Here is a 16,418-nt window from a genome sequence, read left to right as displayed (position 1 = left end):
AGAAAGTTGATGAACTACATTAATAAAAGTGAAAAGTACAATATAAACAAAAGTTAGAGAGAGAAAGTGGAAAAAGGCACAAAACATGTGCAAGATTCAAGGGTAAATTAAGAAATATAATGAATAAAGTTAAAAAGATGAGGGTATAATAGACTTGATATATTATCCAAAAATAAAAACAGAAATAGAAATAACATTTTGAATTTCTAAATTACGAAAACATAAGAAAAACAATGATAAAATTAACCCGGATATGGAAGTAAAGGCTACACATACAATCGTTGTATATAGTCCCTACATACAACCTTAATTTGTCATGTTTTTATTGGCTAGAATTATGGGTCCAAATTCCATTTGAATTCAATTTATATTTGACTTCTAGTTTTCTTCCTTTTTTTGGTGATGTGTCAAATTTCTAATGGTGTTGTATGTAGGGAATACATACAATAATCGTACGTGTATGGATATGGATTTGCTTCAATTTAAAAGGTCAATTAAGGTGTCTGTCGAGTTGTCGACTTCTATCTTAATAGACAAACCGGCTTTTTTTTCTAATTAGATTCTCCCATGTTCCTATAATCCTATTGGCGTTGTTATCCACTTTCTGCCTATTATTTTCTTACTGTTTCTTATCTGTCAACAACATTTAATAACAAAGTGAGCCAACGACTGTATTTTACTCCGTACTACTTTAATTAGTCTTATGGGGTCGTCATGGTCGTCTTCGTTTCATGGTCGTCTTCTTTAATTAAATTAAAATAAGGAGTTTTATTTTTTTTTATTTTTTTTTATGCATTATGGAGTTGTATAACTCCTTTCGTTTTTAAATACTTGTTTCACTTTTTATTTTCGATTATTTTTAAATATTTGTTCCATTTCCTAATTTTGGAACATTTTTATAATATTTAACTCATTTCTCTCAACAATTCATTTCCTTCAACTAATGGAACCAACATAAATCATATTTTATTAATTTTATATTCTTTCTCCTTACATTCTCTCAACTACTTTTATTCTTTTACCTATCCCACTACCTTCGTATTTGATTAGTTTTTTCAATTTTTTCTAAAATTTCGTTCATGAAAAAATGGAGTAAGTATTTAAAAACAGAGGAAGAATACCACTAAAGTATACAAGTATAAACCAAGGGGAATATTTTCATTGAATACCAAATGAGGATATAAGCCTTTGAATAGTCAACATAACCTTTATAAAGCCATCTCTAATGGTGAGAGTGAGACTCAAGTAAGTATTTTTAAGAGAGAGAAAGAATATTTTTTACAATGTATACCAATAAGTTGGTATCAAACTTAGCAACTCTAAAAGAAAGTTGCTAAGTTTAGATACTCAACTTTGAGTCTCATTTGACAAAAAATGTGGGCCCTTGTCAATATTCTAATATATTTAGTAATTTATTTAAGCTTTACCGTTTACCTTTTTATTTTTGTTTTTTAATCTTACAATATTTGATATTAAAAAATAAATGGATTTGGTGGAGCATAAATTGAAAGTGACATTTGTATACCTTAGAGAGTCTCACCGTTAAGAAATTAGATCTCACAAGAGTTGCTAAATTGAGAAATGGATATGGTATCACCATTGGAGGTTAAAAAAACTCATTTTGTATTTCAATACTCAAACTAAAGTCTCACCATTGGAGATGGTCTAAGAGCCTTATAGCCGAAAACTTGACCGGAATCAAGGTAAGATCGATATGGTGAAATTTGTTTTTATATTCCCTCTGTCCCTTCAGTTTGTCACTTTTAAAGAAAAATTATGGGAATTAAGGTGAGAATGTGAAGTAATGAAATTACATGAGAAAGTAAAATTTCCAATAAAAAAGATAATTAAAGTACATGGGAAAGATAAGTCGATAGATTCAAGAGTATAAAACATTAAATTAGTCAAAAGTTGACACAATTTTTATGGCAAATGTTAGGGTAAAACAGAGAGAGGACTTAATAAGAACAAAAAAAATGAGAATATAAGGGTCTTCTTATGTATCTTAATAATTATGAAAATGTGAAATATGACAAACATTTAGGGGCACCCAAATGGCAAAAGTGACAATACGATGGGGGTGAAGGGAATATTTTTTCATAGTTATTTTGCTTCTTCTGAGTTTCTTGTGGTCCTGCTATGTTAGTCGGTCGTCAGTGGCGGATGTATGTACAAGCAAGTGGGGTCAGGTGACCTACTTGAACAACAAAAAAAAAAATTATTTTCCTATAAAATAAATTATTTTTGTTATAAAATTGAGTTTTTACCCATAGAATTACCAACTTGACCCATTAAAATTTATGAAATGTATTTTAACCTTGTTAAATAATTTTATTAGATCCGCAGTTGTCGGATGTCAGAGTTATATTATACGAAGTACTCCATATTACTATAGGCTTAAGCAATATAAATAGCATTTTCCAATACAAAACTTTTTCAACTTGTATCTCTTTAATTAGCTATTTGTATTTCACTTGCATTTGTTATTGCTTGTAATAATCAAGAGCTTAAGACCAATAAAAAAAAAAAAAAAAAAAAAAAAAAAAAAAAAAAAAAAGGTGATCTGAAATAAGAAAATGGAGGGGAAAGGAAAAGAAAAATGTCCGGCAATAGGAATCGATCTCGGAACTACATACTCTTGTGTGGGAATATGGAAGCATGGTCGTGTTGAGATCATAACTAATGATCAGGGGAATAGAACGACACCGTCTTGTGTTGCCTTCACTAAAAACCAAGTCCTTGTTGGGGAGGCTGCTGCTAACCAGGCTATACAAGATCCTACCAACACCATTTTTGGTAAGCACTTTCTTAGTCTAATCTATAAGTTTCTTTCTAGTTAATTATTATTATTATTATTATTATTATTATTATTATTATTATAAAAAAACAAAACGTACAGAGTCAAACAATTTACAAGAAATTGGTAGGGAGCCGAGATACAATCTGGGCCCCCACCCCTCTAGCTATAGCGAACCCGATCCTGCTGAAAATGTGAGCAGCTGCACGAGCACCAATATCCTGAGTCTTAGCGAACGCCTGAACCCGCTTCAGCAACGCAATAGCATCCTTCTCTAATTCCCCCAACGAAGAAAAGGAGAAAGGAAGAAAACCATAGCCAATAGCCCTGCAACGCGCCCCATACTTGTCCCGCTATAAGTTTAAGCACTTTCTTAGTCTAATCTATAAGTTTCTTTCTAGTTAATTATTATTATTATTATTATTATTATTATTATTATTATTATTATTATCATCTCAAAAACAAAAGTCATACAACCTACAATTATTATTATTGTAATACGTACTAGGTTAATAATTTTGCAATACAAGATTAAGAATTTAAACAAAAATCAAAATAATTACTTGTATATACTAAATGATTTTGTAATGGGTATTACAAAACCCGCCCCAATTTGGGGGTTGGGGGGAAGGGTTTCATGGTTGGGGTTTTAAAAATTTCAAGGGAGGATAGGAGGTGGATGGGCCAGTGAAGGGTGGGAAGTTAAGGTGGCCGATTCACGATCGTGACGGGGGAGTAGGTGGCCGATTTCAAGGAGGGGAGTTATGAAAGTGGTTGGAATCATTTAGTGTTAGAGGACCAGCTCAACAGGAATATGCTTTATACTTTATCATTTAGAAATGATTAAAAATTGGGATTATTTAAAGAAAATCGATTAAAATTGATTAAAAGGTTAGAAATGATTAAAGGAAAATGTTATACATAGCCCTTAGGGCTACATATAAGCATTAAATTTACACTTGAAAATCATAAAAAGTTAAGAAATCATCGAAATATAAACACTAATAGAACTGATTTACGCGTGTTTTTGTCATGAATTTCTATTTATACAATTTCCAAGAGTATATTTAATGCTTATATATAGCTTTTAGGGCTACATATAATATTACCCATGATTAAAAGAAGTAAGTTATGAAAGTGGTTGGGATTATTTAAAAATGATTAAAAGTTAGAATTATTAAAAAAAAAAAAAAAATTAAAATTGATCGAAAGTTTACAAATAATTAAAAGGAAGTTATGAAAGTGGTTGGGATTATTTAGTTTTAAATAAAAGTTGGGATTAAAAAAAAAAAAAAAACCGATCAAAATTGATTAAAAGTTTAGAAATAATTAAATGAAGGAAATTACGAAAGTGGTTGGGATTATTTAAAAATGATCAAAATGATTAAAAGTTGGGATTATTAAAACCAAAATTTTCTTTTAAATATGCAAAACCAAATGAAAGTGTTTGTATAAGTGTTGTAATAAACATGCATGGAAACTGAAAAGTGTAAAATTTAGAGGTAATAAAAATCGGGCTGGACTGGGGCCTTAACACAATTTCTCGTGCTCAAACCCGTAAAAAGTACCGGGCTTGTCGGGCTAAAACGGGCTTTTTCAGGCCGGGTTCGAGCTTTTTAACTAAAAATGCGTTTTTATGCTTGCCCAAACCCGCCCTATTTTCAAGCCGGATCGGGCTGGGCTAGCAGACCGGGCCAATGTTGATCACCTCTAGTAAAATTATAAGTATATTTAGAAAGAATCATATAGAGTAGTATAAACTAGGGGTGAGCAAAAATTCAGGGTACCCTGATATGGAACCGGAACTTGTTCGGAACCGCATGTCCCAAACCTGTTGATCAGGTTCCGGTTCCGGGTAATAAAATTAGGAACCTGTTGCAACAGGTTCCGGTTCCGGGTAATAAAATTTTGGATCTAGAACCTGTAGGGTACCTTGTTAGTACAGGTTCCCTATAGGGTACATGAAACCGGAACCTATATGGTATTAAAAATTCTAGACAATTAGTGTTGGTTTGTTATATTTGAAGTACTATACTAAAGTTGTAAGCTTTTATTGTGATCATCTATTTAAAAAAAAATAAATTTGTCACAATTTATCAAGTAACTATTAAACTTACTTTGACAGACAGGGTACCCTGGTTAGGAACCGGAACCTGCAGGTTCCGGTTCCGGTTCTCAATTCTTAGGAACCTGTTGCAACAGGTTCAGGTTCAGGTTCCGGTTCCGGTTCCTATTTTTAGGAACCTGTTGCAACAGGTTCCGGTTCCGGATTCTAATATTTTTACAGGGTACCCTGCTACGCTCACCCCTAGTATAAACTCATGTAAAAGGGAGGAGAAGATTGAGATTGAGATTCTATGGAAAATGTATTCTAATCATTAATGATCATGTGAGGTTTTGCGGCTATTTTCGTCTAGATCTTTAGATGGCTATGATGGTATCATAGAGATTACGGGTTCGAATATCATCCACCCCTCCTTTAAAGTGGAATTAATTTGCGCTAGGTATGGGTGAGGACTGTATTGCATCCACATTTCAAGTCCAAATGACCTTTCATGTGAGGGGGAGTGTTAGAGTATAAAACATATTCCTTGATCGTTGAGGCCCATGAATATGTTTTATAATCTATTAGTGAGAATTGAAAAAGGTAAAAAGAAACGAGATGTAAAGGTAAGAGAGTGTGTATGAAATAAAAATATAAATAAACACGACATTTTTAAGGGAAAAAAAATACCTGTACATGTTACTCCTTCCGTTTTTAAATACTTGGTCTACTTTATTTTTTCGGCCATTTTTAAACATTTACTCAATTCCTTATTTGGAAAACTTTTATAATATTTAATTCAAGTCTCTTACCCAGTGAACCCAACATAGATCATATTTTATAATTTCATATCCTCTCTCCTCCAATTCTCTCAACTCCTTTTGTTTTTAATGATTTTTTATTCTTCCACCAATCCCACTACCTCCATATTTTATTATTTTCTCCAATTTCTCCTAAAACTCCGCCCTTGGAGTAATGAAATACTTCCTCCGTTCTTTTATTATTGCACCATAAGGGTTTGACACAAATTTTTTGGTGTGGAAAAAAGGATGAGAGAAAAAGGTAGAAATACCAAGTTGCCCATGTGATTGTATGCACAAAATAAAAGTAAGGGTTGAAAAGCAAGGGTGTATTAGGTATTTATAGTGTGAACACATAAATTTCCTTTCCTAAAATGGATATGGTACAATAAATGTGAAACTTTCTTAAAAGGAAAGTGGTGCAATATTAAAAAAACGGAAGAAGTATTAAAAAATGAAAAGAGTAAAAAGGGAATACTACGAATATATACTAAGTAGAGTACCAGTATTAAATAAGAAAAACAAATGAATAGTTGGAAGATAAATGGATTTCTATTTATTTGATGTCATGATGTGTTATTATGGTCATACAAGTTTATACTCCTATAATAATGTGAAATGCTTATATATTATTATTATTCCTTTGATCATTATTTACCACCTTCTTTTGATTTCTTATTTAATTATCTACTTGTATTGTCCGGCTATTCATGTTAAATGATCACAGATGCAAAGAGGTTAATTGGGAGGAGATTTGATGACAAATCCATAGAAAGTGACAAAAATTTCTGGCCATTTAAGGTTATTGAATCTCCCGTACACAACAACAAACCTATGATCGCGGTCACTTACAGGAATCAACAGAAGCAATTCTCCGCGGAACAGATATCCTCAATGATCCTCTCTAAGATGAAAGAAACTGCAGAAGCCTACCTTGGCTCAGAAGTGAAAAAAGCTGTTGTCACAGTCCCTGCCTACTTCAATGATTCCCAACGTCAGGCAACTAAAGATGCTGGCACCATTGCAGGGCTTGATGTCATTCGCATTATCAATGAACCAACAGCTGCAGCAATTGCCTATGGTCTTGACAATCAGATGGTCACAGGTACAAATAAGGTTGCGAAGAATGTATTGGTTTTTGATCTTGGTGGAGGTACTTGTGATGTATCTTTGGTTAAAATTGGCAAACGCTCATTTGAAGTGAAAGCAGTAAGTGGTGACCCCCACCTCGGTGGTGAGGATTTTAACAATCGGATGGTTCAGTATTTTGTGGCCGAAATTAAGGTGAAGAACAACAAGGACATAAGTAATACCCCTAGAGCTGTTAAGAGGTTGAGAAATGCTTGTGAGGTAGCAAAAAGGACTCTCTCAGCAGCAATTGAGACTGATATTTATTTAGAATGTCTTTTTGACCGTATTGATTTCTCTGAAAAAATCACTCGTGCCAGATTCGAATATTTAAACCAGGATTTGTTTAAGAAATGTATCGATCTTGTTAACGAGTGTTTAAAGGATGCCAACATGAAAAAGGATGATGTTGATGACGTAGTCCTTGTTGGCGGATCATCTAGAATCGTCAAGATTCAAGAATTGTTAAAAGACTTCTTTAATGGGAAAGATCTTTGCAAAAGTATCAACCCAGATGAAGCAATTGCATATGGTGCTGCAATTCAAGCCGCAAAGTTGAGTGATACAGGTAACATTAAGGATTTCGCGCTTGTAGATGTTATTCCTTTGTCGCTTGGAATCCAGCTTTATACTGAGGAAATGAGGGTTGTTATCCCAAAAAATACTACCATCCCTGTGAAGAAGTTTAATGATAAACTCGTAACAGCTGAAGACAACCAAGAATCTGTGACATTTTCAATATACGAAGGTGAGAAAGAAATTGCTAAGGAAAACAATTTCTTAGGCAAATTTGAACTGTGTGGGATTCCTCCAGCGCCTAAAGGTGAACATAAGCTCAAAGTTAGTTTTGAAATCGATAGTAACGGGATTTTGACAGTGACAGCGTATCATGAAGCCAGTGACAAAAAAAACCAAATCATCATCACGGATGTAAGGAGTAGGCTATCAAGTGCTGAGATTGAGCAAATGATCAAGGAAGCTGAGAAGTGCAAGGCAGAGGATATGGAGTACAAAAAAGCTATGAAATCCAAGCTTGCATTGCAAGAATATGCTGAGCAAAACCAAGAAACTCTTAGAAAATTCAACAAGAACAAAAAGAAGTTGGTGAAAGCTAAAACTGCCATTGACAACACCATACAATGGCTAGACAGCCTAGATCTGAATTCAACTCTCTGTAATGCTCGCGAATTTGAGGTCAGGCTGAAAGTGTTGAAGCACACTGTGGATCCTTTTACTGCTATGCTGTAATGAAGTCTTGATGGAGTATTGATGCCAAGGATGTTTAAGATATTAGATCGTTGTACCACCAAATTAAATAAGCCAGTGTACCTTAAATTTCAATCTGTTTTTTTTTTTTTTTTAGTTTCAGATGTGTGTGTTTTATTTCTTGATTGATTAGCTGTATGTTTCATGATGCACTAGTTCAATTTGCGTGTATTTTATATCTTTTGTTTAGCGTTTCACAAATTCTTATTAGATGTGGTCAATAATCAGTTACTCCCTCCGTCCCCAATTGTTTGCCCCAAACCATAAATTCACTTTATTAAGGCTTTGTGCAAAAAATAGTGCACATGGGTTGACACAAATATCAACGAGGAGAGAGATAGAGAGAGTGCAAGTGGGAAAACATGCCAAAAATGATATGGGGCAATTTTTTGGGGACACCCTAAAAAGGAAAGTGGAGCAAACAATTAGGGACAGAGGGAGTAACATATAAGACAAGTAGACAACTACTAATTAAGTAATGAGGTTGTCATATAGATTATCAAGTGGTGTTACCTAATAATCATTTTTTTTTAAAAAAGGTAAGAATAAAGGTGGTAAGCCAATAAAGAGAAAGACCCTACTAAACCAGAACATCTCACACGTCAACCCAACTCGAATTAGCAGACTAGCCAATTTAGGAGGGGGAGGGGGGGGGGGTAATCCTCACACCAAATTGCCTTTAGTGGAGCTTGATCCCACAACATATTGATTTTGAGGTGACAAACCTTACTACTAGGCCAATTCCAGCTTTACTTGGTCGTATAATAATCATCATATATTCATATTGGTTTGAGAACTTTACATGTATTTTTATACTATTCCAATTGGATTTCATAAGACAAAAATCAAAGTGGGAATAGGAAAAATGATTGAATAGGGGTTCGTTTGGCATTGTTGTGGTTTTCTGTTTTTTGGTTTTTTCTTGTATAAAAATATATGATATATGTCACATAATGAATAAAAAATTATTTAAAATTATTAAAATTTAAAATCATAATAATTTTGAAAACTGACAACAAAAAAGGGGAAACACCTTTTTCTTGTTTCCTGTTTTTAGTTTTTAGTTTTAAAAAAAACAGGAAACTAAAAACCAAAAATTATACCAAACAAGCCCTAGAGTATCAAATTTTGCATTATGAACTATAACAAATTTAATTAGGTGACAAATATAACAAAAACTTTTTGCGTACACCGTTTTATAAGTATATTGTTATACATCGAACTATATTAAGGTAATTTTACTTCATTTGAGGTAACAATAAACTATTTTTGGGTAATTTTAATCGAATATAATTTTAATATATATTGATAGTGGAATAAGCTTTATGAAACTAATAAAATTACTTTTAGTTGTTGAATTTAGAGATAATTTTTATTTAATTTAGGGGTAAATTTGGTTCAGACAACTTAATAGTGGTTAAATACAGATGTTGAAAAGTGTTAGCACGGCCGATAGTTTGGAGAATTTTTTGCACCCGGGATACAAAGGCTTTTTGGAAGCCTTCGATAATAACTCAAACACTCCACCTTCAACACCATGCAACATCTCATTCACTTGTTCATCCTCGATCTCATCCGCCTGATCATCATCGGCTCCATCCTCACCATTATCAACAATATAGTCATCATTTTCGTATTCCTCGTCCACATGAATCTCATTGCTTCTAACACGCACATCATTCCGATCAAGATCCCCACTGTACTCTCCACTTTCTCCGTGCCAAATCCACACATGGTATAAATGCCTAAACCCACGACATAATACATGATCTCTAATGATTTCAACACTATAGACCACATTCACATTATTACAATCAACACAAGGACAATAAAGGCCTTTGCCACCCAGTTTGCGTTGATAAGCTAAAGCCCTCTCGCAAAACTCTTGAACCCCATTCCAAAATTCCAATGTATCGCGTTTACCATACATCCAACCACGATCCTTCTCCATTTAGTAAATTGTCTCTAAACATATATAGCAACATATAATGAATAATGTGTAATTGCTACATATTTTATGTAAATCAAATTCAAGTACAAAACGTGAATATACCATTCATATAGTGAAAAAATGCATGTTTCCAAAGGGTCCTTATCACTCCAACCTAACCCATCCTTGAATGTCTACTCTCACTAGTGAATGTATGTCAACTTTCCAATTTTAAGGAAAATCCGGGAGCATTTCCCCCTAGTTCTCCAAGTACACGATGTAGATAATTAATTACCCACATATATACCCAGATAACATAGTGAGGAAATGATAAGCCAAGATGTTCCTTAAAATCGAAAAGAAAACATACATTCACCACCTAAGTGAGAGTATACATTCAAGAACAGTCCAAACCGGGGACTATTCAAGACTTTCTCCTAATGAGAAAGCCTTGAACAGGTATCTAGGCATATGATGATGCAAGTATTCTATATATTGTTGTATTTATTTGCAATTAAACAATACACAATTTGCAATTTCATGATCGAATAAACTTTTATTAAATGGATAAATAGAAAGAAATATAGCTAAGTAAAGTTTAAAAGTCATACCAATATAGCAAGTACCCACTTGAGCTCAATATGTAGTCCTCAAGCTAAACTCGTGCTTCAATTCACAAATCTATTAAAAAAAAAAAAAACAATAAACAAAAATTAGGTTAAATATAAGGTATGTACTATTTCTTTCTCATAACATGTCAATTCACTAATTTATTTATAAGCTAAAACACATCATTCATCGAACTAACAATTGCTAAACAATGTATTCACTACTTTAATTCATCTAATTTATTCAAAATTGCTAAACTAACAAGGTTACTAATATCTAATTTTTTTCAAAATTACTCATCAAAACAACTTAAAAGTAACCATTCACCCATTCCAAAATTCATCTACTTTAGTAACAAGCAAGGTTACTAATCTCAAATTTATTCAAATATACCCATCAAAACAACTTAATATTAACCATTTAAACATTCCAAAATTCAACTAATTTAATAACAAAGTTCACTAATCTCTAACTTATTCAAAATAATCCATCAAAACAACTTCAAATTAACCAAGTAACATACCAAATTTCACCTATTTAAGTACCAAGGTTAATATATATTCTATAATTATTTCAAAATTATCCACCAAAACACATTAAATTAACCATTAAAACATAATAAAATCCAACTAATTGAGAAAAATCACTAATATTTTCATTAATTCCCAATAAAACAACCTAAAATTGAGAAAAATTAGAGTATAATTATATTCAAACCTAAATTTTAATTTGCAAACAATGGTTCAGCATGCAAAACACAATAATATAAGTACATAATTAGAAAATAATTGTAAAATTAAAAAAAAAAAAGGAAAAACCTTGAAATAGTGAGGAAATTAACTCGGTGGTGGAGGAGGGCAGAAGCAGGTGGTGGAGGAGGGCACGGTGCGGCGACCATAGGGCAGCAGAAGCACTGCGGTGCGGCGAGCAGGTGGTGGCGCGGCTTAGCTTCTACACCTTCACAACCCTCTTGAAATAAAACACAGAAAGAGAAGGAACATGGGGGAAAACCCGGTTAGGGGAGAAAGAGAAGGGTGGGGCTGGTGGCTGGCGACGGTGGCAGCGATAATGGTGGTGGGAAAATGGAGAACGAGAGTGCAATAAGCTAAGGGAATAGGGCTCGAATGAATGAAACAATGAATGAAAGAGAGAAGGAAGAAGAAAGAAAGTATAGGGCGCGTTTTTTTTTTTTTTTTTTTTTTTTTTTTTTTTTTTTTTTAAATATGGCACCGGTTCAATTGGCATTGATTCAAACCGGTGCCCTTTTTATTTTTGGCACCGGTTTGGGCTGAACCGGTGCCTTTTCTATTTGTATAAAATTGCGCCCAATTTTAGGCCAGTTTATGACACCGATTTGGCCTGAATCGGTGCCTTTATGGGGATGCCTTTTTGTATTTTTCTACTAGTGTATTGATCTAATTTTGGATAAACGAACTTTTGGTCCGTTAATATAAATAATAATCTGTAACTTATAAGGGCATAATTCCTTTTCCTTCTTTATATTTTAAATCTACTAGGATATTATTAATTTATATATCGAATGATATATATATATATATTTTTTTTGGTGAAGATATCGAATGATATATAAAATGTACTTTGTATTTTAGAAACATAAGTTTATGATATGATGATGTTTGTTGTTTCTACATTTTGACAATTAATCATGTGTATAAGGGTTACCCAAAAACAAAGTACTATATCATTTTATAATAAAATTTAGATAAATTCAAATAAGTGAAATTTAAGGAAACATAACACATTTTAATCTTGAATAAATGATACGGAGTAGTACACACTAATTTTTATACTTTATTCTATTCGTTTGATTGAACTATGAATCATCATTTTTTAATCAAGTAAAATTATATATTTTTAAAATGAATTTATCCTTTAGAACAAATTTATACTCCGTAGTATATATATTGCGTTATACTTCCTCAAAAATTTAAAAGTAACATTTCCATTTTGGTATGCTCTCATTTTAAGAAGGTAAATAGGTATTTAGGTCAATGAACTTTTAGAGTATAATATGGGAAAATTTGCAAATTGCAGCCATTTAAAGTTCGTATTTTGCAAATTGCAGTCATTTAAAAATAAAATTGCAAATTGCGGCCCTAAAGTTCATATAAATTGTAAATTACAGCCCGATTCAACTTTTTCATAGGTTTACAAGTTGAAAATCTTCGAATAAGGTTTTAGGGGCCATTTTAACCCTTAGGGATCCAAATTGAGCTCGGAATTAGCAAAAAAATAACGCAAGTATCTCGTTTTGCGTAACAAAAATGTATCGATTTGTGGGAAACTGTAAATATGAGACACTTACGTTATTTTTTTTGCTAATTTCGAGCTCAATACGGGCCCCTGAGGGCTAAAATGACCCCTAAAACCTTAATCGAAGATTTTTCAACATGTAAACCGATGATAAAATTGAATCGGGTTGCAATTTACAATTTATACGAACTTTTGGGCTGCAATTTGCAAAAAAAAAAAAATTAAATGGCTGCAATTTGCAAAATACAAACTTTAAATGGCTGCAATTTGCAAATTTTCCTATAATATGACAAAAATATACATTCTAATGTTATTATTATCTCTCCTCTCATTGTCCCACTCATGCCTTTTTTTTTTTTTTTTTTTTTTTTATCTTATTTCTCCTACAACATGCTTACTCCACAATATAAACCATTTATCCCTTTATTTTACCTTATGATTAAGTAATTAACTAGGTTAGTAATGTGCGTTACAAGTTACATGATTATTTTATAGATAAATTAAGGATGCCCATATAATGAATCATTAAAAATATTTGTTGTACACTCGATTTATTTAAAAATATGGGTAAACATTAAGGGCCTGTTCACATTGACTGAAATCAGCTGAATTGAACTGAGCTGAACTGAAGTGAAATGAATATTTTATAAGAGAAGGAAATTAGGAGCTGAACTGAACTGAACTAAACTGAACTGAGCTGAGCTGAACTGAACTGAACTTAATTTCAACATAAGAGAACAGACCCTAAGCCTTTGGTTAGTTTGTTCGCCTTATTTCCACTTGTTTGATGAAAAATAAATTTGAATAAATTACACATGCACAAATTACCAATTTCCTAAAAAAAAAAAAAAAAAAAAAAAAAAAAAAAACTAGGTTAGGTTACGTGTTGTTTCGGGTATTTTTTGGATTTCCTGGGATACTGGTCACGCTCTGCTGGTAATGAGTCGGTCCTACCTGCAAAACAACGAATATTCCGATCAACGGAATATTCGCCTCCGACGATCAAGTCAGTGATCAGAACGGAAAAAGGGCTAGAGAGAGAAAGTAGAGAGAAGTTGGAGCTATTTAATGCTCTGTGTTTTCAATTGTCTAAATCCCCCTCTCATCATAAATGATTGGGGTATTTATAGGGGTGGGATTCGTGCCCCTCTCTAGGGTGATTTGCGTGACGTGATTGGCTGCGCAATCAGCGATCGCCACGTGCCCTTCTGGGGGCGCCGTTTTGCGGCTTTCAGTGTCATCTCTCGGGATTTGGGCCCTGACGTTGTTAGGGCTTTTTGGCGTGCTGATTTTTAGAAGAATCTTCCCGTGGTGACACGTGTCACCCTATGGTTGGGCCACGTGTCACCATGGGATTGGCCTGAGACCTTAAGAACTCTGGATTGCGTGGCATCTTCCCGTGGTGACACGTGTCACCCCATAATTGGGCCACGTGTCACTGTGGGATTGGTCCACGTATACGTGGTATATTTACCCTCAACATTTGCCCCTCAGAGGGGATGGCTCGTACGCTTATAAGCCGACTCCTCTGACCTTTAATAGCCTTGGCGCGTACAGATGTTTTAGAGTTTTGTCAACTTTCTGTCCGCCTGACATTTTTAAGGCGAACGCCTGTCTATTCAAGCGGCGCGGACGAAGCTGGGCTGTCGATTTTTGCGGTCGTCTTGCCATTTCGGAAAGAGCCTTAGTTCTGCCAGCTTTCCCTTGGACGAGCTGTTTATTAGGTCGTCCCTTCCGTCTATTTTGACGGAATTACTCCTTGTCCTTCCAAATTCTAGGTCACTTTTTTCAAATTGTAACCGTTTAGCTAAGTTGGGCGGGAAAGTTGAATTTACTATCTTACCCCCATAGATTTTTCCTATATATACAAGGGGTTTGACTTCATTTTGGCACTTTGGAACTTTACATTTTCTAGAGAGAAGTCAGAGCTTCTAGAGAGAGAAAGTGTTTTTCCTTTGAATCTTCAAGAGCTCCACCGCGCATTTGAGTTTTCCGGTGACATTGGTTGAGTTTTCCGATCAATCTTCAAGTTTCTCCAAGTTTTCAACACGTACAGAGGTAGGCCGCCTGTTTTTCCTTTCCTTGTCTTTTTATTTCTTTGTTTATTTAAAAGCTGGCTCAACACTCGGCTTCGTCCGTTTCTCCTCATGAGGCCGGCCGTTCGCCTGGGACTGAGGAGTCTAGAGTGGACGGAGATGAGTTGTCTCCTTCATGGAGTGGGTCCATTTCTAGTGTGTACCAACTCACATCCACCCATTCTTCTCTGTCCCTGCAGTCGAACATGGCACGGACGATGCAAACGCACGACCGTCACGCGGCCAGAAATCCAGACGGAAGTCTGGTAAACCCTCGGCCGCCTTATGACCCAAACAGGGTTAATGCTGAGACCCCTTCTACCACTCCTACGACCGCTTCCACGGGCACTCACTGCTCGGCCGTGGAGGTGACTTCCTCATTTGAGGAGCGTTAGAGAACTCAGGGCGCTCTTATAATGGGGGGAACGTCCGGGCAAACTCCGGGGTTGAGGTTCCCCCAATATGCTAGCTCGGTCATGGATGGGGCCGAGTTGCTACTCTGTGAGGGGCCTCTCTCCTCTTCTCGAGCGGACGCTGATGCGTCCGCCCCCACTCCTTCTGAACTCTTTCTCCGATATGGCGGGTCGGACAGACCAAGAACGGGGATCTCTCTCAACGAACCGTCCGACCTGCCCCCTCGCAGAGCCCCTCCTACCGGGAGTCAGGCGGCCGGTGCCAAAGATAAGGGCAAGCGGCCTCTTGAAGACGCAATCTCCCCCCGGGGCGGCCATAGTTCTAGGAGCCGCAGCTCGGCGGAGGCAGCTCACCTTGATAGAGTGCTGTCCTCCGAGTTTGGGAGCGCTCCTCGACAAGAGGAGGGCGAAGCTGAAAATGCGGCCGAGGGTGGAGCGGCGGCCGCAGAGGGTGAAGAGGCGGACGAGGAGGATGTTGCCAATGTTGACAACTTCAAGGATCCGTATGCCTGCACGGTGGGTAGCACAACCTTGGGCTACCTGAACTACAAATTTGAGGATTACAAGGCATTCCTTCACCTCGGGGAAGGATTCGAGATCCAGCCCCCAAGAAAGTCCCGCGCCTTGGCCGCCTGGGAAGAAGAGAGGTCGCGCCAAAGATCCTTCAGCGTCTACAGGGCGGCCTTAGACGTTGGACTACGCTTCCCCCTCCATCCTTTCGTCCGCACAATCTTGGACGAGTATGATATTGCTCTCTTCCAGCTGATGCCAAACAGCTGGTTGAACATCTTTGGGTACTTGGTGACGTGCATCTGCAAGGGCTTTGAGCCAGACTTTGCAGTTTTCTGTGAGATGCACTCACTGACTAGGCTGGACGCGGACACGGACGACTGGCTCATCTTAAGCACCACTAGAGATTACATGGTGGTGATGGACCGCGTCTCCAAGTGGCGTGACTGGAAGCACTGATTCTACCGCGTCAAAACTAAGGACGTCGAATTTAACTTGCGAATGAATCGGTTCAATGCTGAGCCAATTCAACTTGGACGCGGGGATCTCAAGCCCAATAAGCCACCCGTCCA

The 16,418-nt window shown here is 35.8% G+C and overlaps 1 protein-coding gene across 1 annotated transcript; it reads left to right on the top strand.

The window, feature by feature from the left end:
* Positions 1–2,275: 2,275 nt before the first annotated feature.
* On the top strand, positions 2,276–8,183 carry LOC145639222 (heat shock cognate 70 kDa protein-like). The gene is made up of 2 exons (XM_081690399.1): positions 2,276–2,796; positions 6,369–8,183. The coding sequence occupies exons 1-2, from the start codon at positions 2,577–2,579 to the stop codon at positions 8,015–8,017; spliced, it is 1,869 nt and encodes a 622-aa protein (XP_081546525.1). The 5' UTR covers positions 2,276–2,576; the 3' UTR covers positions 8,018–8,183.
* Positions 8,184–16,418: the final 8,235 nt, after the last annotated feature.

Source organism: Chenopodium album, chromosome 7 (assembly GCF_948465745.1).
Source record: "Chenopodium album chromosome 7, dcCheAlbu1.1, whole genome shotgun sequence".
NCBI lineage: Eukaryota > Viridiplantae > Streptophyta > Magnoliopsida > Caryophyllales > Amaranthaceae > Chenopodium > Chenopodium album.
The sequence above is the reverse complement of the archived record's forward strand: the minus strand, read 5'-3'. Positions and strand labels throughout refer to the sequence as shown.

What these genes read in the sequence shown, in the direction of transcription:
- LOC145639222 (XM_081690399.1), top strand. Translation starts at nt 2,577, where the DNA reads ATGGAGGGGAAAGGAAAAGAAAAATGTCCGGCAATAGGAATCGATCTC. An exon ending in TCCTACCAACACCATTTTTG is followed by an intron (nt 2,797 to 6,368) that starts GTAAGCACTTTC and finishes AAATGATCACAG; the next exon opens with ATGCAAAGAGGTTAATTGGG.